Source organism: Lytechinus pictus, chromosome 2, assembly GCF_037042905.1.
Source record: "Lytechinus pictus isolate F3 Inbred chromosome 2, Lp3.0, whole genome shotgun sequence".
Classification (NCBI taxonomy): Eukaryota; Metazoa; Echinodermata; class Echinoidea; order Temnopleuroida; family Toxopneustidae; genus Lytechinus; species Lytechinus pictus.
In genome coordinates this window covers 4,787,589-4,813,448 of record NC_087246.1, presented here as the reverse complement: position 1 = coordinate 4,813,448, position 25,860 = coordinate 4,787,589, and the positions used below count along the sequence as shown (strand labels likewise).

Sequence of the window (25,860 nt, the reverse complement as noted above, 5' to 3'; positions counted from 1 at the left end):
AAAAAAAATATATATATATTCATTCATTTGCACCTCTGATTGACAAGATAATTCTCTTATGCGCTTGGGGCTAACACTTATTTGTAGCGGTTAAATTCAAAGATTGTTACTTCAGGATTAGAGTTGTTTTGATATGTTATCCTAAAAGAAATTCGTAATATATTTTTTAAAGAAAAGGGGAGAATAAAAAGCAAAGGCTTATCACATCCTGTGCAAAACGCCCTTTTTTATTATGAATAACTGGGCGTATCACACTAATCTACTATATACCTTGAAATCGAGCCAACCTTTTACCTAAATCTTTCACTTACTTTGACTTTCAAAACTGGAAATAGAATTCAATTCTCCATTAATCATGAAACCACTAGTGAACTCACCCAAAGTTGGAAAAGAAATAATTCAATATTAATATTCCAAGAGACAAGTTTATTCCAAACATGGATATTATGCAGCTTATAGATGACCAACTAAAATCCATCAGTTCAGTTTCATTTCATAATGACAGTAGATTATTTACTCATCAATCTTGCCTTTTCTTCTCCGTTCACAATTTTGTTGTTGTTATTCATTTACCTTTTTCTCCCTTTTTTGATGTCCAGCGTGAAAGAGGGTACGAAAGAAATTACCTATATAAATAGTTATAAGTATCGTGTTATCTCAGGTATATCTTATAAAGCTGACATGAGTCAATCGGTGTTTGTATCTAGTTTGTCAAAGTCTGTAAGTACAGTATGTCATTTTTCATTTCATTTAAATTTCAGTAAAATTCAATTTCATTCCACTAAATTACCTTGATATCATCAATAGGACTCGGATTTTAAAGATCCATTCATACTTACTACTCGTCACAAAATTTTCTTAATAGGCAAAACACTTCAGATGAATTTCAACGTCATAACTAAGGATTCCTATCTGACTCTAGTATAATCTAAGAATTTTAATATTCATTCGAGATGTTCTAAGGAGCAATTTCAATTTCCCCTTTTTCTTTCATTACTTTGCGTTTTAAACCTAACCACAAATTTGCTTGATTAAATTTATGTTTCAATTGATTATGTTTTATCATTTCGAAATTATCAAAGGAGAAACAATTATAAAAGAAAGTTCTGTATCCTACGTTCATCTTTGCAATAGACTTGAATATCATTCTTAAGAATCTATAGTTAACCAATACACTCTCTTCATTGACATAATATCTTCGTACAGAGAAAATGTTAGTTTTATTACTAGAAGAAAAGACCAATAACTTACATGACTGAGGTGCATTTATTGGGATCCTACGCTTTGAAAAACCTATAACGAAAATAATAATCAATTCACAATATACTTTCTCTTATTAACCCCGAGTTGCGACTTCAGTTGTTATTAGCTCTTCTTTCAGTGGGCCCTGTTTAACATAATATTCTTCATTCTATTCGAAACACCAGACGGGAAAGCAGGGGATCATATCTGGTATTCTACGACCTATCGTTCACGATTCCAGTGTTTTAAATCTTAGACCGACATATCTGTGACCTGAGAGTTCAAATCCAGCCACGATAAGTATTTGACGAAGCATAATTTCGGATTTGCCCTCCTCTAACCCATGAGATTAGTGGCAGATTAGTAGACACGCGGAGCAGGAGGTAATGTTACATAATCGAGTACCTCTCCTGTCGGTGGACATTAACAAAATAATATCTTTAATGTCAAATCGTTAGATCATTAATTTGATCAATCCTCTTCATTTCAGGTACGCTATAGAACTCCCGTTTGGTGATCAGAAAGAAGCTTTCGCTAATATATCGAAGACTACTGTATCGTCTTAAACAAATAGTTAATGACAGATGAACAGCCATGCCATCCTGGGCACCACAGATCGTGATCGGTAAGTTATTTCATATCATGCATTTTTCTGAGTACGACAACCATTTGTAGAGCGTTCAGTATCCAAAGAGACGAAGGCCTTTTGAAAAGATATGATGCAAAGTATGTTTATTTTTTCATTTCAATCAACTTTCAGCTTCTTGTTTTCCCCCTGTCCACTGACTACTCAGGGACCGCGGAACGGTTTTCAAAGTGGGGGGCTGAGCCAAAAGTGGGGGGGGGGGGGGGACTGACCATGCATAAAATCACAATCATATGGTCATTTTTACGTTTTTGTACACGGTTTTGGAAAAAAAGTGGAGGGGGCTGAAGCCCCCCAACCCCCCCCCCCCCCCGCTTCCGCGGCCCCTGTGTACTACTACTACTACTACTACTACTACTACTACTACTACTACTACTACTACTACTACTGCTACTACTACTACTACTACTACTACTACTACTACTACTACCACTACTACTACTACTACTACTACTACTACTACTACTACCACTACTACTACTTCTACTACTACTACTACTACTACTACTACTACTACTACTACTACTACTGCTACTACTGCCGCTGCTGCTGCTGCTACTACTACTTATACTACTACTTCTACTACTAAAACTTCTATCATTAATATAACTGGTAGTCTACTACAACCACTTCTCCTAAACTACTTAGACTACTACTACTACTACTACTACACTTAAACTTCCTTGTACCATTAATTCTACTAGACACCTACTACATTTCTTTAAAGGTCAAGTCCACCTCAGAAAAATTTTGATTTGTATCAATAGAGAAAAATCAGACAAGCACAATGCTGAAAATTTCATCAAAATCGGATGTAAAATAAGAAAGTTATGACATTTCAAAGTTTCGCTTATTTTTAACAAAATAGTTATATGAACGAGCCAGTTACATCCAAATGAGAGAGTCGATGATGTCACTCACTCACTATTTCTTTTGTTTTTTATTGTTTTAATTATACAATATTTCAATTTTTACGAATTTGATGATTAGGACCTCCTTGCCTGAAGCACAAAATGTTAAAATAATGGAATTCCACGTGTTCAGGGAGGAATGAAACTTTATTTCACATGACAATGACGAGAAAATCAAAATATTTCATATTTCATATAATAAAATACAAAAGAAATAGTGAGTGAGTGATGTCATCAGTTCCCTCATTTGCATACCGACCGAGATGTGCATATAACTGTCATAACTTTCTTATTTTACATCCGATTTTGATGAAATTTTCAGTGTTATGCTTGTTGAATTTTTCTCTTTTTATTAAAATCAAGTTTTTGTTGGGGTGGACTTGTCCTTTAAATACTTCTTCTACTACTACCACCACCACCACCAATACTTCTCCTACGTCTACTCTCACTATTATATACTACTACCATGATCACTATTTCGACACTACTGTAGTACTATTTCTACCACTACAACGATTTCTGCTGCAGCAGTAGAAATGGTGGTATAGTACAAGTACAAGCAACAGTAGTAGCAACAGCAGCTGTTGCCGCTACTGTTGCTACTACCAATAATAGTAACAAAGATGCTGCTTGCATTTAGTACAGTTTCTTTTTTCATCACATTACAGGCTTATCTTTATGATATAATAATTCTCTATTAAAAAAAATATATATATACAATTTCTTGTAAGATTTACGACCGTAATAATGATTAAAATATTAAGATTTATATAGTATTATTTTCATTTAATACTGATTTTATTATCATCATCATTACTATTATTATTACATTTATTTCTATTTAGTCATTATCATTATAATTATCAATTTTTTTTTACTATTTTAATAGCATTATCATTATTATCCTTAGCATTATTATTATTGTTGATGTTTTTATTAAATGAAAATTATCATTATTGATTATGATGATTTATCGTCGTCATCATTATTCATTTGGGCTCTACACCATCATGTCTGAAAGAAATAACGAAAAGGTAATTAAAACAAGCCAGCTCTAACATTTAATATTGCACTATAATACATTCACATCTTCGTTAGATTTCAATTCAATTTCATTCTACCTATTTATTTCAACATGGCAATACCTATTCAATAGAAGCTATTTTGTGTTTTTTATAGGTCCGTTCATAAAAAAATCACGAAAAATGAGACATATATACAATCCTGTAAAACATGAGGACATAAAACATAGTTAAGTTATAACGATAAGTATAAAATGCACAAACTCCACAAATCAATAGTTAAAAGGGGCAAGGCAACATGATTTAATGCACATTCAAATTGCAAACAAGTAGCAATAAAAGAGTGCTAAATATCTGATCTTTAAGAAAAAACGTACGGGTAAGGAAAGAGACAGTATCAATTGAAAGCGCAATTAAAAAATATATAAGGTATATCTGAAAATGAAGATTAACACAAGATATAATATATGTATAAGATATGGAAGTGTAAAGGAATTAAAAGATCGAAAGCCCAGATTCTGAAAAAGATACATACGGTTTGATAATAAGTAAAATTTGTTTAGAAATAGGAAAAGAAGGATATAACAATAAATCATTTACTAATGTTTTAGTATGTGCTTAACGTTTTGAATATTTTTATCTTTATCGGATATGGTGGTATAGACTGGTGTACTATAATATTCAGATACTTCATGCTGATATTGATAATATTAGTAGTTGTAGAATAAAATTTATAAAATATATATATAGTCGCTCGTAGTAAAGACTAGCGCGTACGTAGATAGTAGAAGTACAAATAGAAGTAGTAATTAAAGTAGTAGTAGTAAAATTTATAAAGTATATATATAGTCGATCGTAATAAAGACTAGCGCGTACGTAGATAGTAGAAGTAAAAGTAGAAGTAGACTTGGTAATTAAAGTAGTAGTAGTAGTAGTAGTAGTAATAGTAGTAGTAGTAGAAGTAGTAGTAATAGTAGCAGCAGCAGCAGCAGCAGCAGCAGTAGTAGTAGTAGTAGTAGTAGTAGTAGTAGTAGTAGTAGTAGTAGTAGTAGTAGTAGTAAACTAGTAGTAGTGAAAATTATGCGTGAAATATTCCATCATGATACTTGTCATATTATCCAAGGGAGAACCAGCTTTTTAATGTTAATGTTGAGGTAGGTCGAATACTGGGCAATTCCATAAAATGATCAACCTTTTTGTACATCCGGCCCCTCATTTTTCTCAAGTCTTACTTCACTTCATAACCTGACCAAGACATGGTCCTTTAAAAATCATTACAGACTGTCAAAAGAACAAGAAATCAGACACAGAAATTTCATGAAGGTCCCACAAATAGGGGTTCAGACGTACATATTTTATGGAATTTCCCTACTGTAACTTTCACTGAGAAGCTCTTTTCCGAGGAGCAACGAATAGAAGTTTCAGACGCCTTGTTTGCCAAATACTTGATGGTAATGGCGGTTTTTGTGCGATGTAAATAATGTGAAGTGGTGATGCCGTGCATGAACCACCTATTGTATAGTTTTCCTTTCCGAATGAGATATTACTTCGTGACCTCGTGACTGCCATTTCTATCTCTCAATTTCTCTCCCTCTCTATATATCACTCTTGATATCATTTTCTCTCCTTATATCTCACTCCCTGTATATCGCGCTCCCCTCCCTCTCTCTATCTTTTTCCCCTTCCCACCCCTGTATGGCCACTATTATGAGAAATGTTTTCTTCGCCTCAATAATCAAATGCTAAGTTTCATATTATTGTAAAGGTACCAGTTTTACAACTACTGACTCGGTGTCATTGTTGCTATCATTATGTATACCCATGCAATCTAGGCTTAATAAGGACTTAAAAATCAGAAATACATTTATTATGGTTAAAAGCGCTGTGACGTTTATTAAAATGCTGCATATTTTGTAGTTGAAAATTTGATGGTAATCAAGAGGAATGCAAATGTTTTTTGTAAATCCTTCCGCGATTCAACACGTTTAGTCTGTTCGGGATTTGTGTGTGTTTGGGTGCGTGGGTGAGGGCTCTTTTTTTAAAGATTGCGTTCCTGCGAGGAGGCGTTCTCGGCCAACGCTCCATTCTTATTTTGTTTTTCTCTTAGTGTTATGCAAATGCACGACTCATCTGGTCATATTATATCATGGGATATCACAGCCAGTCTCTTCATCCATGGGATTCCTGTATTAGGTTGCATCTCTCGGGAAAATGAGGAAGCCATTCCTTAATAAAATATGTGTAATGTTTCAAAGTGACTTTATACATGACTTGTGAGAGAGAGATTTTCCTTTACCAGCTATTCTTTTATACGTAACCTGTTTTCGAATCTTCCGCTTTTGATAGTACCCCGACCCCCTCTCTTGCTCTATCTTGTTCTTTTTCTGATTTCAGTTTCCCTTTCTTTTACTACTTACTCAATGTCATCCCCCCCCCCACCTAGCTCTCTCACACACGCACACCCACCCACACACACACACATAATATAATGATTGTATACTGGATAGTAATAATTAATAAGCAATTGTCATATACTGCATGCAAGTTCCTTTCAAAGGCGGCTATCGTTGAAAAAAAAAATGACTCTCTATCCGATATGTCCTCTTGCGTGAAGTTCAATATTTCCAGGTCGTAAATTATACACAGCGGAATAAATAAGTGTGTTGTTGGTAATCTTATCTACAACGCCGTTGAAATTTTAATTTCTGAATGAGCAGTATGGAGATTGATGACAGGCCATCAGAGTTTGGCTTATACATATTATATATATAATAAAATTGATTTAAACTTAAGTTTTCTGTCATTGTATATTTCAAAGACGGGCTTCTTTTTCGTTCTATTTTAGTATGTTTATCGCTTTTTATAGGAAGATGGCTATTAGTTTACTCAATTCCTTAAGAATATTGGTGATATTATTCTTTGAGTAACTGTGAAACAAATTCGTGAAGAGGCATTAAGCTAATACATTTTTAAAATGAAATAGCATGCATTGTTCAGTAAATTCGTAAGTCAGATTAAAAGTAAAAAGATTTCAACCGATTTGACAGTTCGATGCGAAACAAGAAATAAAGACAAATCAGCAACCATACTTTAAATATGATCAGCAATCATTTTTAACAAAAATTTCCAAAGTCGCTTTAGTGAAAAACAACAGTAATGCTGGTATGAATAATAATAAGTCCTAGCAACCATTATATATATATATATATATATATATATATATATCATGATAAGGATTATGATGACGGTAGTGATAATGATGATATTCAGCATAGATAACGTCATCATCATCTTTAATAGGCCCGTTTCTATATTAACTTTATCGTTGTGATCAGTAGATAAAACGTTTTCACTACAATAATCATAATACTCATCTTTCTTTTTGAAGTGGCATTATGTTTAGGTCAGATTTTTAAAGCTGAAGGGGAGCGAATGTCTTGTATGGATGCTCGTCTGGAATGCCAAAGTGATGAATTCTGTAAGCTAGGGCTCATGGCTATCAATGTACACTGTGGGAACGTGGGTGAGTGTTGTTTATCTTTACGGAAAAAAATATTGTCTAGTAATAAAAAAATTATAATTTGCCATCCAAAATGTGAGAGATTAACTCATATCAATGATTATACTATGTAGTATGCCAATTTTGCATTTAATTAAACAAATAAAATTCAAGATACTGAACTTGATAATGTCAACATTTCAAAAATAATAATCTTCACCGGTAACTCAACTACCATGACGACCTTTGAATCTTGTTTAATAATCAAAAGTATATTGTGACTAGATCCCCACTCGCATAGGGCACTCGTATATTATGGGAAGGGATACATGAAACTGGATAATTGTCAAATGAATATATCAGTGGCCCGTATTCTGAACTCGGGTTTAAATTAAACTCAGGTTTAAAGTTGTGGTTTAATAAGGATAGCCAATTGTGGCACAACTCTTTATTTGTACGTGTTCAGTTTATCAACTCATTTGACTCTTATATCATGGAATGATTACTGAACTTTTTTCCATTACTTTTCTTCATCCTGGAAGCAAGGAGAAACAATCTAGTAAACATATGAAAATTTATGATATAAACATATAAATTTAATATCTTTACTTACTTTACTTTACTTTAAGTCCACGATGCTGTAGGCTTGAGTTGAGTGCATGTTCATCGATCGTAGTATCTCCTCTGGTGGTAGTACAGTATCCATGGTATTAAAACAAAATATATATACCGGTACTTAACACGAGAAAGGACTGTCAGAAGTTTGTACATGTATGCTAAAAACCGTGGGAAAACAAAGACAATACTGCCTACACTGGCTTATAGAGCAAATCATAATTCTTTGACCAGTGCCTATCTAGACGAATTTTGAAGGAGTTGACTGAAGAGGCTGAAACAACACTGTCAGGAAGACTATTCCACATATCTATGACTCTGTTACTGAAAAAGTACTTTCTAATATCAAGCATATCAGCATGTGTAGGGAAGAGTTAGACGGTAATTGGTTAAGCTGAACTTCATAATAGGCCAGTATTGTCATTATAACACCACCCCATCTTTTTTGTCAACAGACGGTGGAAGATGTGAAGCAACTGCATTGGGTCTTCCAACATGTCTGATGATGTTACAAGATTCCAGAATACATGGAATCTTTGGAGGTTGTTTCTGTGATCCTACCAGTCCACAGTATGCAGCATGTCGTTATCATCAACGTCTGATCAACTCTAATCCGTGTATGAATGCTACAGGTAACATGAATTCTTTGATGACTATCAATGTCTTATTTCTTAATAGCGAGTTTTTCCCAATCGCGACGGGGACGGATTCTACAACAGAAAAAAACCTATTGAAAATTCCCTTCAAATCACAATGAACAGCTTACACAGGTTTGTCGAAAGTTGGTGTACCAGGAACGGCTGTCCGTCGTAAGATTCGGATCTGACGAAAAATTGCAAATATATTGCCCAGAGTCCAGGGCGAAACTGCTGTTTTGATTCACAATTTTCGACAAAAGTTGCTTTGTCATGAAGGGTTTTTGGCAATAGATTTTCTATGTTGTACAATCCGTCCTCGTCCTAATTTAAAAAAATCACTTGTGGCGTTATTTTGGGGTCAGTACTGCAAAATCGCAATATGAACTGATGAATATTTCCAAAATGAAATACCTTATCTCAAAGTCACACCAACCAGACCGACCAAATCCATTACGTTATTTCCAATGACATATACCATCGGACGGTTTGGAGTCGGTTCTGGTGGTGTAACCGTGGCATTACACAGTAACATTATTATAGTGACATAAAAAAGAAATCGTAGCTCTACACAATAATTGATAGAAAATATAGATGCATATTCATCACTTGATTTGATCAATTTTATGTCTATGTCTACAAACAACTTATCATAAGTCTAATTTGTATATACACTGCAGTTTTTTTAAATCTAATCTAGGGATATACGCATGTAAATCACATTTTCTCGAATACCGATAATTAGCATTTAAGAACTCTATAGACCTCTTCTAGCCGAGATGTGCTAAGTAAATAAATGTTCCGTATTTCTGTAGTTTTTCTCATACAATATTTCTAGTTTGTATTGTGTTATTTTACTAGGTTCATTCCACCCTCCACCAACCAATTCAGCTGAACCAACATCAGCGACATTACCCCCATCAGCCAACTGCTTCAAGACTCTCAAGGCATGCAAGGAAGATACTGTTTGCCATCAGAACCTAGAGCACTTCTACGATGCATGTCCCACTCGCAGACACGGCACATGCAGACTTTCGTCACAAGCTGGACGTGTTGAATGTACGGCAGCACACGGCGTCTTGGATTCCAAACTCTTGTACTGCACATGCGAAGAGAACAAGACCAAATGTAAACGTCAAAGAAAACGGATTCAGGAGAATCCATGCGTTAGTATGTATTTACAAAATATCAGTTTATAGGGGGTTGAATTAATCTCGCTTCCCTTCATACATGTCTGCCAATTGCCATTCAAATGCTTTCGGCAAGGTATCCCCAAAGTTACGATATGAATCTTAAAGTTTTCCCGGAGTTTTCCCCGATGAGCAATCATACATCCATACTTCCGTTAATCGTTTTAATATACATTGGGATGACACAGACTGCCCTGTATAGTCTTTCGGCAATCACTTTCGCGCATCCAGTCAACGTCATCATCAACGGCATGGTGTGTAAAATGATTAATAATCGGTCATCATGGGCTCTGGTATCATACAGACTAACTCCCATGCCGTAAAATGCAAATAAAATTGTCAAGACCATGAATCTTACAGTATGATAAAATGACAATACTATAAAAATTCGGCATTACATATAAGCTTGAACATAACTTTTGTACGTCACTTATAGTTATGCCGTTTAATTCATATTGGTCATATTAGTTTCAGAGCCGATGTCTGCAGATGTCACAGATCCTACTCCTCATGAACTTACTGTAGGTGAGTGTTAGTAGTTTTGCTATATCCCCTGTGTCATTCCCAGTGGCGTACCTAGGATTTTTCACAGGGGGGGGGGGCAAAATCGGCCGCCAAAAAATTTGACAAGCAAAAAAAAAAAAAAAAAAAAAGGTCTTCAATAAAAAAATTAAGGTTTTCGTACCAGAAAAAAATTTGACAAGCAAAAAAAAAAAAAAAAAAAGGTCTTCAAGCTCGTCAGGGGGGGGGGCAATAAAGGTCTTCAAGCTCGTCAGGGGGGCAAAAAAGGTCTTTTAAGCTCGTCAGGGGGGCAGGTATATGTCTTTTGTATGGGTTGTGGCTCGTCAGGGGGGGCAGAGTGCCCCCCCTGCTCCCCCCCCGTAGGTACGCTAGTGGTCATTCCCTTTACCAGTTTCATAAACTATTTTGATCTGGATTATATGAAACAAAACATGCCATAATATGCAACAGCAACTTTACATGGAAATTTGTTTGGTTGGGACCCATGCCAAAATGTAGTATAACTTGTTATTCAATTTGCCTTTAAAATTACAAAACAAGTTTGTTACTCAAGAATAAACTGATAAATCAGACATCATTTTACAAGTTTTACTTAATGGGCATACACTCAAATGACACTCAAATGTCATGCATGCTAGAACGTATATAACTCCCAATGGTAACATGGCTGTTTCTTATACGTGTTTTTTTTCTAATTAGTTGAGACTGTAAAAGGTGGAGAAGAGGAGGAGTTGGAGCAATCAGATGACGAATGTCCTGTAGATGAAACTAATCTTGTAATTGGACCAAGTGGGGGCTATAATAATGGAGGTAATTATAAAGAATGATAAGTTACTTTTATCTTTTGTAAAAGTATCAATTTCATTTTCTTTCAGAATTTAGTTATTTAAGAATATGTCATATTCCCCGCCTTTTTTTCCAATTTGATCGTTCTTTCATCTCACACCCTAATACATATAAAGAATAAATACAAATCTTCATGATGGATTTTATTTTTGTATTCCCAGTAATTTCAGGTGATTTAATTTTTGTCGAATAACATGAATATCTGGACAATAACTATTGAGAATTTCAACCAATCTTTCCAATTTATCAAGTATGTTGGCCGAAAGACTAACATTGATTTATAGGCCAATTTGATTTCTTTAATAAATACTTACTTAAAGAGCAATTATTTTTATCGTTCAATTGGGCAGGTTTTAGTTTTTTGAAATAATAGCTGCCGAATTTGCATGGAATGTTGGTTATTTGTTACGTGGCACAGAGGATTTGATTAAGGTTTTGCCGATGATGTCTTTCAATCTTTCCACAAATAAAGAGAGTACGTGCAAAGAGGCACTGACTGAGTGTACAAGGAATGAAATGTGCCGTCAAGACTTCAGTGAGCTCATCACACAGTGTAACCCGCAGGAAATCGAAGAGTACTGCGACCGTTCAGCCTGCAGAAGCATAGTCCGCAAGTTCTTCACGGACACTTCGCCCATCTACACACACGGCTTGGTGTTCTGTCATTGCCAGGAAGGTGACTTACCATGTGCGACCATCCAGAAGGGGTCCAATCCTACCTGCGCTCGATCTGGTATAGAGAACCTTGATTGCCTTGACGTGGTTGAACAGTGCAACGAGGATTCTTACTGCCGGTAATGTTCTCACCACAGATGATAAGAATTTGGAAATGTCTGTAAAACTCTACTGTTGAGGGGTGAATCAGAATCATAATTTTACTTAGATCATATTATGATCCATATAATCATAATTATCAGATAATCATATTGAGGAAGATATTGCCAACATACATGACATACTTTTTATTCGTATGGAATCAACCAGTTGCCAATCTGTTTTCGATAATCTACATAATTCAAGATATGAATATTCATCTGAATACATTGGATTATCCTTTCTTTCCATAAATTAATCCACTTCTTCACCATGGCCCATATTTCTGAAGTCAGGTTTAACTTAGACCAAGGTCTAATTCTGTGCTAAAATTATGGGAAGCCAAAGTGTCATAATTTTTATCAAGTTGCAAATTCCTTATGTTTGCTGTGCTCTTTCCTGATTCATTGATGATGAAGACAATAATATTTATTTATACTTCCTATACAATTATGAATGATTTCAGAGCCAAATGAGCTGAAATATTATATCTCTTCTGTTAGTGATTTATGTAACAATTGGCTTTCCATACTTAAACCTCAACTTTATACCTGAGTTTGAGTTAAACCTGACTTCAGAATACGGGCCCATGGGTATAACTTTTATACCTCTTGGACAATTAATCAACAAAGATTTTCATTTGATTGCTTCAATTCCCTCCTGGTACTGTAGGTCAGCTTATAGGAACTACCTTGAATTGTGTAAGCCTTCAGATGATGAGAGTGGTTGTACCTACAGCTACGGAGCATGTCGTTCTGCCAGAGTAGCCATAATTGGTACCATCATGGGATCAAGTTGTTCCTGTGATAGTAACAACACGGACTGCCGGTACCATATGAGGATGTTCTTTGATAATGCATGTTACGGTGAGGATTTGTTAAAAATTAATGACCGTTTTAATTTGTAATATAGGAACAATAAATTAATAGTTGAGGTTGTAAGTTTAAAACTCGTCTCTGCAGACTGTCACATTTCATCAATTCATAAAAACCGAAGGATGCACGCAGCTGAGGGAGGGGTAGAAGGCTCCACTCCTCGCAGCTGGGGAGGGGTAGAGGGCGCCACTCCTTTTTCCTATATCAAATTACGAAAAACGCCTCGGTATAAACTCAGTTGCTTCACTCCCTCACTCATATACATGTATATCGTGTCAAGCACTATGTATCCCCCCAGACAAAAATTCGGCGTAAAGCAATTGGCCACTGAAAACTTCGAAAAAAAAATAAATATAAAAAAATAAATAATTGTTGTGTTCATTTAGGCAAACTTATCGATTCATTTAATATTAATTCATGTTTGTTTTTCAACGCCATAGGCCTTATCCAAGATTAAAAGAGTGTATCGGTTTCTAGAAAATACTTAGAAAATAACTATGACGTAAAGAGGCACATTCAACAATGGATCTTGTGATTTTTTTCTAGACCTTGCCGCTAAAGGTTTCTACTCTTCGGTCGCACCCACGGAACCTCCTGAACTGTCTGCAACAGGTAATTAAGTCATTTACATTAATTTCTGTACATGCATGCTTTGAAGTTTGGTGTGTTGCCACGCATCCGATCCTGAACTGATCTACTCCCTGCATACTTGATAAGGACCGAAAAGACATTTTCAGCCTGGTCAGTCTAAAGTTACAGATGGTGTTTGGGGTCAAACTACCTTGAATGACATCGCATTGGTTGCATAACCGATTATTTTCTAACTAGTCCAAAATATGGTATGGAGCTAGAGTGTTGTCAATCACTCCGATCATCATGCTGAGTTAGCCACCATTTTTCTCACATTATTCGTTCAAATACAATGCACTTAAGTGTCACTGCAGTCAGACATACAAGAGTGAACTATGACGTCAAGTCTATTGTATTTTATGAATCGTCACAATCTCACCAAGCAAATTGCACTTACACTGATTTATTCTGTTATAGCTTCAAAATTACTTTTCTCTATTCCATAGCCAACGATATAATTTCAAAGCTAGTGAACTTTTGTCTTTCTTAAAGTATGTGCCAGGTTTATGAAAGGACAAATTTAAAAAAAAGTTTTTAGGGTGTCGTTTAAAAAAACCCACAGGCGTTTACCTCGAGAAACGCATTATATTACTAGTATAACAATTAATAATGTATACAAATTGTGGAGGCGTCGTGGTCAAGTGGTTATGACTCTCGTCTTTCAATCGGAGAAACGTGGGTTCGAATCCAAGCCATGGCATTTTTTCCTTCAGCAAGAAATTTAACCACATTGTGCTGCACTCAACCCAGGTGAGTTGAATGGGTACTCGGCAGAATACTTCCTCGAATATACACCGAGCGGCTTTAGCAGCTGTAGCTCTAACTGTGGTAATATTGCACCATTGAATAGGCAACAAGATAATCGGCGCCTCATAAATGCTACATCATAATCGCACGCACTGTCTGCACTTTTACCAGGAAAGATTGATTTTTTTCTGGCATAATGTAATTCCTTTAGCACACATCCCGAGACATCTTCACCTCGTTCACCATTATGTTGTATAAAGCATGGATATATCTCAAATCAATGGTACACCTTTACAATGAAACTGCACCAGAAGACTTGAATGACTGCTATGTATATTAGAATCTGGTTTGTCTCACAATACAAGCAGCAAATCCGTCTACGAATCGATCGGTTGTACTGACGAAACGACAACGCTCATGTCAGAATCGGAACGGTGAGGGAGCAACCAATGATAGAGTGCGTCAATCTAGCCTACACCTGTCCCCCGAATCAAAGAGTTTTCTCCGACATCTCTACACTCAACACGATCCATTACCGGCCTCGTTGCGTCTACCGCTTCCTCAACCACTGCATCAGCGTGTATCTGAACAGGTGGATGGTCTTCAGCATCAGCCAGGATATCACCCTGTACGCCACTTCTTCCATCATGCAATTCGTGAATGGGAACGTCGGGTCAGGCTTCGAACCATGCGACAACCGAAGCGCCAGTCCATACCATGAGCAGTGACGCAATCACAAGATAAGGGAACACAAGAACACCTCTTATAACTTCCTGCACCTGCAATACATTGGACAGACGATTTTAATGATTCTATGAGGTTTATGCAGTATCATGTTCATTGCAGATGTTAAATCAGCATCATACCTTTATTTCATTTTCGAACAGTCATGTATAATGAGTGTGACTGTAATAATTACATTCAGGATTATTGGACCACGTTGATTTTGTGCCTTCATTATATTTTCTTCCGCCGTGGATAAAAGACCAAAAAGGGCATTATTTCACAACCTTCGTTGTGTAGAGTACTTGACATGCTTGACTTGTTGCATCTTTTCTTCTGAATAACTATTATAATATGATATAAGGATGTTTAAGGCATTATGTAAGAAACTGTATGGATCTAACAAAGGATCCTTCTTGACTCTTACGTTTAATTCATGAAAATATTCTTGATCGACTCGAGAAAAAGAAGAATTTAGGAACCAGAGTCTTATCGTCCGAGTGATTTAACTCACATAGCCCTCAACCTTTCAAATTGTGGATGCTTCTTTCAAGAAATAATTCAATATCTTTTAATATGAAAGCAGATAAAAACAGAGTTCCGATACATTTAAATGGAGTTTCAATGACGATAATGAATGTGTTGCTGACATATCCTTATCGTTTTGTTATGTAAGATATAAGATATACCTACAGATCATTCAATAAATGAAACAAAGATATCGTATAAATTACGGATTTCGTTCCATGTAATTATTTAAAAGGTAGCAAAACTAATCGTTATGAAATTATTTCCTGCATAGATTTTGACTTGATATAAAACTGTGTTAACAAGTAAAATAACATAGAAGCAACTATCAACTGAATAAAACAAATAAATAAGAAAGCTCCTTCAAGCGTCGTTCTTTTTTTTCACTGAAAATGACACTTCGAGCATGCTGACCGTTGATATCATACACATAATTTAAATCATTAAGTTACATATCTGTCTTTTTTATAATATTTACTTTAGTACAAGAACATTGATCTAAATCCTTCCAGTATACAACAATTTGAGAGAGTGGTCATTTTCCTTAGTAAAAATGCACACACAAACACACTCACGCACTTTTGATTTGACTGTCGGGGACTTATTTGTCATTCATCGCAGAAACGAAGACGTGCGTGTGTGGTCTCATAAACTCAAAATTTTGAATTAATTCCATTATTTTACAGGGCTCATTTTCTGATAAACGTGAGCATAGTGCGCTAACCGGGGATGCTTCCTACCGCCCTACACACCCAACTTGAGTTCATTTGGCCAAACATGAACTTTTTACTAATCATGCCATTACTATAATTATATATGAAACGGTTTGAAATGAAAAAAAAAATGATTATCTGGACTGGGGACGTCCCCAATTGATTGAAATATGTAAGATACTGTCCCCAGAAGTATTTCATTCCACACACATACACACACATAGACACCCTAAAACTCCCACAACCTCATAAGATTATAAATACACATATCCGCCAGGGTCCTCTGAACGATTTTGGAAAAGGGAGTGCTAGAAAAAAGATCATGTACCAAAATGAAAGTGATTTTGGTAAAAATTTTCAACTTTAAACATACGAGAAAGGGGAGTGATTTCTATGGTGTATAACATATACGCTGCACCACTTAGACAAATCTTGGAGGGTACTATCTTCAGCACATCCGCTTTCCAGAGCCATGATATCCGCCTCTCTATCTCTCCTTCTCTGTCGTCTTCGTCCTACCCTGGTCCTCACGCCCCTCTCCCCCCTTTCTCTCTCTCTCTCTCTCTCTCTCTCTCTCTCTCTCTCTCTATCTATCTATCTATCTATCTATCTTTTTTATCTCTATCTATCTATCTATATATATATATATATATATATATCTATTACTCTGTATCTTTTCCCTCTTGCTCATGAATAAGACGATCTGAACACAGAAATATAACACTCCAAATCATTAAGAGATGATTATTTGTAATGTCTCGGCTCTGTTATTCTTCTGTTTCCCGCAAAATGAAATCGTATGGGGTGGTTAAATTCAAATCGGGCAGAACGGGTTAACAATGTCTTCATCAATCAATTTTTTTACAAATCACCTTATTATATTGAAGATAGTAGTAATGATGACAATGCTGATAATGGTGATGGTGGTGATGATGATGATGATGATGATGGTGGTGGTGGTGGTGACGGTGATGGTGGCGATGATGATGATGATGATGATGATGGTGGTGATGATGATGGTGGTGGTGGTGGTGGTGGTGGTGATGGCGATGATGATGATGAATTGATGTTGAAACGAGTATGACGTTGATATGATGATGCTGATGATGGTTATAATGATATGATGATGATCATAATGATGATGTGATGATGATGAATTACGATGATGATGGTGATGGTGATGATTGTGAAGGTGATGGTGTTGATAATGATGATATGAAGATGATTCTGATGATGATTGGTATGACGAATAACGACGGTGATGATGATGATGATTTTGATAATAGTAATGATAGTATCAATATTAATAACACATTCTGCAAATATCAGTCATTTAGCATCTTTCTCTCATATACGCCTGTATTCGCCAGATCAAAGTATATTAGATCAAAATAAAACTTGACAGATTATTTTGAGCAAAATAATAAGTCACATACACAAGAATTAACATTGACTCTGCTTTGACTAGAGTAGATATACACGGTTCTTGTGAATATGCAATGTGTGAGGGTTATTGACTTGACATGTATGGGGTGTGTGTGGGTGTGTGCGATGTGGGGCTTGGCGTATGATGGATTAAACTGTGGGCGATTGCATGAGTATAGTCCTAAGCGATTATCTGTTTTACATCGAAAACGAAGTCTTTCCCCTCTTTCCCAATGTAGCGTTGGTTGTATCGACTGCAAATACACACCCACACATACACACATCCTCATCTATACCCACATGCACATACGCCTTCATATGCACACAAGGTTTCAACCAGTCAGTCATTTTTGCGCCATGTTGTAGTTTTGTAGAGAAATTGGAAACGGTGAGATGCAATGTCGATTCTTCCGACTATCCCTATACCGATATAAATGTTCAAAACTGCAACGGTATTGTTCGGAATTCGAGAAAAGCTTTCTACTTCAAGTCGTTAAGGGTATACGAATCAGAAGCCCTAATTGCCACACCTCGAGTCCTATTAAAATCTGAACATGTTCCTAACCCATAATGAAACATGAATAGAGTAGTCTTTTAATATATAGGCCCACTTGAAAAATCACTCACTTATTGACTAGTCAATACATTCATATCGCAATAAATACATGTATGCTACCAAGTTCCAATGCAGGTACTTTTCCTCTGAAAAGCGTTATAGTTTCTCTACACATTTCAAAAGGTATAACTTAAGTCTAACTATTTATAACATATACGGTCAATGACAGACCACAAGCGGTTGGTCAGCTCGCTCCTATTTTATAAGCGATTGTTTAATCATATAGTTATAATTTGTCACCGGCTCAACCGCGTCACGTAAATAATTGTTCAGTGTTTGATAGATGTACATGATTAATCAGAGTGAATTTACGCATGTTTGACTTATTTGTCAAATGATTATGTTGTTTGTTTATATTTATAAGTGTTTATGATTATTCAGGACGACAAATGGGATACCTGACTGATTTGAAAATAAATAGATTTAAAGGTTTGAAAATATGTAGATTAATCAAAACAAATTAATTGATGGGTACCACATCGAGTTTCATTTTGAAGTTTGTTTACATTAAACTTGTTTTCTTCTGTTCTATTTCCAAATATAACAGTATGCATTGTAAACAGCAGTCAGAACGGAGTGCCATACAGAGTCAAGCCAGGATCTTACGCATTGGTATTCACTTTTTTTCAACTACTGACCAACGGGAATATTAAATTAATTCTTTACACTCATTTCAAGTCATGATGATATATGAAATAAAGTTTTCTTTAACAAATATCTTTTTAAAATCAAATATAATGATATTACCCCAAAAATATGATATCGCTATATGTATTTGGTGATGATATTGATCATGGTGATAAGGGTTGGTATTATGTATCACAACTATCATTGGCCCCGGGAATAATTATATTATACGACATTATTCCGGACTTCGCATGTTTATGTATACAGGCAGTGAAAAAAACTGAAGGCGTTTTCCACTTAACAAGAAAGTTTTGCACTGATCATAGCAATAATGCGGTATAGGTTATATGCATTTCTTTGACACTGCCCGAATCTTTGATTTTTTTAAATTAGGTTTATTCGATTAAACAGATATATTTGAAGTCGTAAAATGAAATCAGTTGCGTGCATCGTTCGTTGAATTCGTAGATTTATGTCTCGATGAGTATTCTGCACCAATACCTATATTGTTATCGGATTTAAATGGCAAAACAAATTAAGGAGCAGGCCAGTTAAAGTTTTAGCAAGATCTCGTAAAAAAGACTATGACATTGTGGCTTCTTTCATCGCCACTTCATTTATCTTTAAAAAAAAAAAGTTTTTGTCCTTTATCCACAGGTCTCGTTTGATGGTAGATGCTACTCTCTGTGTGTTTGTGTTTATAATGGAAACATGGAAAATTGTGTTTCACAGCCCTGCCCAGAAGACGCCCATTGTTTAGTCAACAACATAGAATTTAGTAAGACCCTACCAATTATTATCGGAAAGTCCGTTTTACATGTACTGAACTGTTCCCCTAATCATAATGATTACAATAAAATAGATTTGTATACTATGCAAATAAATAAATTAATTAATTAATAAATAGGCATACGTAAACGAATAAAGAAAAACAGCGAAATAATTTGGTAAATAAATGCATGAATGAATAAATGTATTGATAGATCAATTAATGAATAAAAGATTCAGTGAAATTCGAAAAAGATTATCTCGTCCAATGGGAAGTTAATTTGGGGGATTTAACAAGCCCAAACTGCTAGATCGGTTTAATGCTATACAGTAAAACTGAGACAAGGGTCCCGTAACACAAAGGTTAGTGATTAATCGTATTCTTATTTTCACAATTAATTGTACAATGTAGTCGATGCAATCAATCGTTTAAATAATGTTCTACGATCACTGCTTTTGTGTCGCGGGCCCAGGGCCCCGTTTCATAAAGGACTCACAACTGTTGTAACTTTGCCACAATGGCAACTACCATGGCAACATGCCTCAGCAGCCAATCATAATCAAGGTTACCAAGGGGAGTTGTCATGGATGGAATAAGTTACAACATTTGTAACTCTTCATAAAACGGGCCCCTGTTCGGAAAAGATATTATTATTGGTTGGTTTGGAATCTGTTTTATTAGTCTGAATGTGTTATAATAGTAAGTTATAAAAATAAGATAGTAATATTGTTTATCGTTTTTTTCTTCTTCACAGAAAACAATGAATTATTCTCTCATCCGTCGTATGGACATTGCATATGTTTGACTGGAAAAGTTCTTTGTACAAGCAGACACGGGACAGGCTCATCAGGAAAACAGACACAACACGGTAAAAAGGTCTCACAAACTTAAAACTTGGCAATTATTGATCATACATTTGACATTTTACGATTGATTGAACATCTAAGCTCTTATGGGCCCACTGCTATATGTGTCATATAATTATATACTTACATTTCTATGGCGTTATCATGTTTCATGTGAAAATCAGAACCAAAGATAAAATGAAGATAAAATTATATTTCTGCTCTTTAAATATTGTTTCTATAAACACTCGTGCAAAAATAACGAAACGATTTTGTAATTGAATTTTGGAATGGAAAATACAACGCGAATTATACAGTATAACTAAATCCATCCGTTTTGTAATTTTGTTTATACGGAAAATAAATACTATACTACTATACTATAGGTATTTTTTTATTTCAAAATATGTTTTAAACTTGATTAAGTTATAGGGACATTTTTAATTTTTGATTTAATGTATTCCATTATATATAGGGTCCATTAAAATAATTTGATTGGCAAAAACGACTGGGGATTAGGGTCGTTGATAATCGTTCTTTTGCCTGGTTATTTTTTTTACAAGTAATCTGTTGTTTTCAAGACTAAAAGCATATTTTTATTTTAAGATTATTCATGAATTGATAAATTTGAAAGCGCTGCAGTTCTTGATCTTTTGAAATGTGATTTTGGCGAAACAGTTCAAGAACAGTTCAATACCAGTCGGGAATCTCGTCAAACAGACACTTGCTCTTTGTTTAGTTGTACACTATTTCCAGATATACCATGTGGGCAATGGCTCATCCATCTATGTCAAATGATAACCCCCACCAAATGTGAATTACTCCCATACAACCACTGGCACACCCCTACTTCCAAACCACGGGGCCATGCCTCGATTCACACCCCTTGTACCTGTAATTATGTAATAGGGGGTTTGCATCCAAACACCCTCATCTTAATTATACCCCAACATATTCCTACACTGACATGTGCTAATATTGTTATTTCTCTTTCTCATTCACCTTCTGTTTCGACCCCATCTAGTATCTCCAAGCATCAGCATAGCTTACGACAGTGTATCTTTGGATCATCTCAACTCTCAGCTAGATGAATCTATTGGAGATAGTTCTATTATCAGTGATTTACAAACCATCTTAGATCATCAGGAACCGGTAAATATAACCACCTCCAAGTATTTTTTGAAAGTTGATTGGACTTCCAAAATAATGAAAATGCTCTGATAAATTTTACAAGCAATTACTTTTGACGCTCAGTTTACTGTTACCATGGATTCCAGGTAATTAATTCGCACAAATTTTGCGTTGATGCTCTTTGCTAATACAATGTATCAAGAATCAATTACAAAATAAACTTGTAACTGCATTTATATCAAAGCTCGTAGCCTGTTTCTGTATTAAATACATGTACATATCTTATATTTTGATCATGCTATTTGTAATTTCATTGCAGGTACCATGCCAGTTGCAACTATTGGAACATACGGATAATACTATTCTCATATCAGTGTATTACACAGATAATATGGTATGTTAAAGTCCATGATTGCAAAGCCTTTCTTTCTGAATTCTTTGCTCAAGTTGTATGCCTGCTAATATTGAAAATGCTAAGTTAAAGCTCCATATATCCTAGCATGAAATTACATTACACCGATAAATGACACTAATATTTAAACACTGAAAAGATTGAGCTAACAGCATGTTTTTGAATATGTACCAACCTTCAGGTGTGGATCCTGGTGGTACATGGGGCAGCCCCCCCCCCCCACCCCCTCCTTGATCCAAATAATGATGTGATATACAATGACCCGTTGTATCGCAATGCCCCTTTACAAGTGAGGATGAAAATAGGTATCTTTTGAAGTGAGGACCACATTTTGTTATTTGTAAAAAAAAATATATATTCTATACTTCCCCCATACTGAAATTCTGGGTCCACTCCAGATATCCGAGTCCAAAAAATACATGTTTTATTTCGATTTTGAATGATGTATTTCTTTCCATCCTAAAAGACCAAAAAATAGTAGCGGGGACATTTGATATTGTGTCCCCCTACCATTTGGGTGGGGGGCGCGTCCCCCTGTCCCCCTGGGATTTCCGCCCATGATAACAGTAGTGAATAACCTACATTAATAAATCTAATTCTTTGAAGAAAAAAACATCCAGCAGATCTATCGTGGGGGCGGTATTACATTGTTCATCACCCTAATCATTTATTTTCCTTACAGAACTCCTGCTTCAATCAGCTATATAGATTATCAAATATGATCAACTCAAAGCACCCTGCAATCACCCTGAATCCTGTACTCAGTAGTCTGAAGATCGCTACAGTGGAGCGAGGAACTTATGATACAGACCAAAAGGGACAAGCGTCACCCACACGTCTCATTTCTAATTCACTCTTGTCGTATGTTGTCGTTGTAAGTCTTGGCGCGATCTTTTCACTGTCTTGTCGGACTGCTTGATGTGTCGTATACCGTCGCTTTCGATGTTTTATGTAAGAGAGAAGACACTACAGAAGAGCGCCATATTATTCCAAGACATAATTCTTTATTTCTTCTAAATCAGTTTTGATCGATATCTCAACAAGATCATGGAGACTGTGAAAATATGTGAGGATGCATGTAAATGAAAAACAATTTGTTTTCATTAATCTAATCTAACGGAAACGAGCAAAGTCAATAGCCTACCTCATTGGATGTGAAGATGCTGAAAGACCTTTCATCTCGTAATTTCATCGGTGAATCATGATTGTGATAAGACCGATTGTGAGTACTGAATAATCATGAAAATATAAACTGATATGCTGGTTGAAATAACGTGCGGAAATGTCGACTCCGAAGCAAATCTTGGTAGTGTTTCACAAAAGGACATGTTTTATCCGACATCTTGTGTGCTTTTCATCGTCCGAGTAACAGCTAGTGAGACTCCTGCGTTTATCGACCAATCAAACTCACGGAGGTTGTTAGATCTGGCCACTGTATAATGTCAGGCATGACGGGGAAATGCTCTCGCTTGACGGCGTAGGGTTTTAACACAGTGGCGTAATGAGCCCCAAAAAATTTGAGGGGGCCACACATGGCGTATCGGACAAAATCTATAAAAAAAAAAAGTTGCTCGCAAGCGAAGCGGATGAGCAAAAACTTCGACATTTTTATCACAAATATCAAATTTTGAGATAGATTTTGACATGATATTCAGAAAATGCTATCATAATTTACCCCTCTCTCTTTACTTTCCTTTTTTTTCTTGGTTGTGAAAATTTTATTTTGTAAGGGGGCGGGAAGTGCCCCCATCTGTACGCCACTATTTTCACAAATCAGTTCGTATAAAGAAACACACACTGATCTCTAAACAGTAAGACAAGACTTAACGAATGACCCATGACAATTAGAAAGCCTAAAAGACATCTCGGTAAATTGGCTGACGTTTGATATGATATTGCTTATCTACCATTCTCCTGAATAAAAATGGTGCTTGATAATGTTGGTATCGGGAATCTCGACAAAATTGCAGCTCAAGTTCGCGCTCTAGCATTCCTAAAATGTCCCTTTTCATGGGTGTTTCAAGAAAGGTCTTGTTGGAATTTTTATCTGAATATCCCTTTATCAAATCAGTTTATGAGAGAAAATGAGAATGCTTCGCACAATCAATAAGTGACTCAATCAATTTTTGTTCGTTCCGTGACCCATTACGCCACTGTTGACCGTTGCTATGACATGATAATCAACGGTTACCATAACGACAGTTATACATAGAACCAGATCTGAAAATTTGTCAGAAGACAAACCAAACGCTTCCCCGACAGGTTGTCAGTCGAAAAGCGTTAATAAATATGTCCCCGTTCATTGGTTGTCTTAAGTGTGGATATTGTTGTTTGTATAATTTCACCTATGAGGATGATTTATCAAACAGCAAACTTTGATAGGATCCACATCGCTACTGCAGCCTACACTTGGTTACGCCTCGGGCGTTTCGGAACTACTTCAAAGGCACAATGTGTAATTGATCTAAAAACTTACATTTTATGTGAATTTTTTTTTAAACACGTCAATTGACATTGCTTGAAATACAGTATTACTTTGATAAAACATTGTTTTTTCCAAAATATATAATCACTGATGCAAGAGAGTGAGAATATTTGTTAAACTCAGGAACAAAATAATGCTGAAGATAAAGTGCTAGAAAAGAAAAATACAAGAAAGATAAAGCCTGAATATTGATGCCTTCATATTGTCTTACTTTGACAGAATATGACAAAACGTATATTTTTTGTAATCTAATTTACTCAGCTAAGTTCAAATTTCAAGTGTCGTTGTCTCATTACTAGTGCAGATTTATAGGAAATGCCAAAGAATTAAAAAGAACATGACTGTTTTAAAATTCATATAATACTCTAAGCTTGCTGGATGTCTATACATGTATAATGTATTTGTAATCGACTGTATTTTAAATTGTCATTTTGTGTAAGTGCGACATTTCTCGTAAGAAATTATAACGTTTTCATGATTATGTTATGTGTCAGAAACATAAATTAAAGGTTCATTAAGAAACTTAAGTGTGAGAAATTATATTTCACATCTGGACTGAGGTGTCGTCGTCTTATTCTTATTCTTCTGTTTCTTCTTCTTCTTCTTCTTCCTCCATCCCTTCCTCGTCATCTTCCTCATCTCCTCCTCCTTCTTCTTCAGTGTGTTGTCGAAATGACTTTACGATTTGATGTTGTGAACACTGATCGTATATAGCTCTTATGCAAAGTGATTTACAGATCTGTTATCGAGCTTTCATGAAAATTATTCTCATGCAGTAAGATTAGCCACACATTTTTATTTAATCATATTATATTATAATAAAATCATATTTCTTAATCAGAATGTAATTACGATCCACATTAATTTTCATTTATTTGTAATTGTATGATGTGTATGGATGTCACGGTAGTTCTTCACTCGAAGATAGTTGTCTAGATATGCAACCCGAAGTCCCAAGTCAAAGACTTCTTTGTGTACAGAAAGTCCCTCTCATAAAACGGCAAGTTTTATCATTTTGTGCCAGTCTTGTGTCGAGACTCACTTGTTGATAAAAAAATTCAATCAGGGTCTGTGCCTGCAGACTAGTGTGTGCGTTTAGAAAGAGGTGTAGAGGGAGAGGTTTTTTGGGGTGCGTTAGGAGACAGGAGATGGAAATTATGGTAAGGCAAAATACCAGGCGTCATGTGCAGTTTGGTATATTCCAACTTCCGATCATTTGGTCTTTTGTTTCTTTGTTTTGTTTTTCTGTCCAGTTGCAAAAGTTGAGAATCGGTAATCATTACCACTTTATTTACACTCGCTTGGTGCATGTCTTCCACGGAAATAGAATCCCGTAGTCTCATCCCAGCAATCCTAGTTCGTCTACAACAGTTCGCCAACTATTGCCAACTAT

General features: G+C 35.7%; 1 protein-coding gene across 1 annotated transcript; it reads left to right on the top strand.

Moving 5' to 3' along the window:
* The first annotated feature begins 1,731 nt into the window (after positions 1–1,731).
* LOC129276349 (uncharacterized) lies at positions 1,732–25,312 on the top strand. Its single transcript, XM_054912735.2, has 15 exons — positions 1,732–1,867; positions 7,210–7,344; positions 8,391–8,567; positions 9,432–9,740; positions 10,229–10,285; positions 10,982–11,092; positions 11,601–11,922; positions 12,614–12,807; positions 13,363–13,428; positions 18,746–18,810; positions 19,483–19,603; positions 20,349–20,462; positions 21,464–21,591; positions 21,890–21,964; positions 22,665–25,312. Exons 1-15 carry the CDS (start codon positions 1,837–1,839, stop codon positions 22,899–22,901), a joined length of 2,142 nt encoding a protein of 713 aa, XP_054768710.2. The 5' UTR covers positions 1,732–1,836; the 3' UTR covers positions 22,902–25,312.
* Positions 25,313–25,860: the final 548 nt, after the last annotated feature.

Excerpts from the sequence above, each read along its gene's own strand:
- LOC129276349 (XM_054912735.2), top strand. The coding sequence starts at position 1,837 with ATGCCATCCTGGGCACCACAGATCGTGATCG. Across the intron at positions 7,345-8,390 it reads TGTACACTGTGGGAACGTGG|ACGGTGGAAGATGTGAAGCA; the intron begins GTGAGTGTTGTT and ends TTTTGTCAACAG. Across the intron at positions 9,741-10,228 it reads TCAGGAGAATCCATGCGTTA|TTTCAGAGCCGATGTCTGCA; the intron begins GTATGTATTTAC and ends TGGTCATATTAG.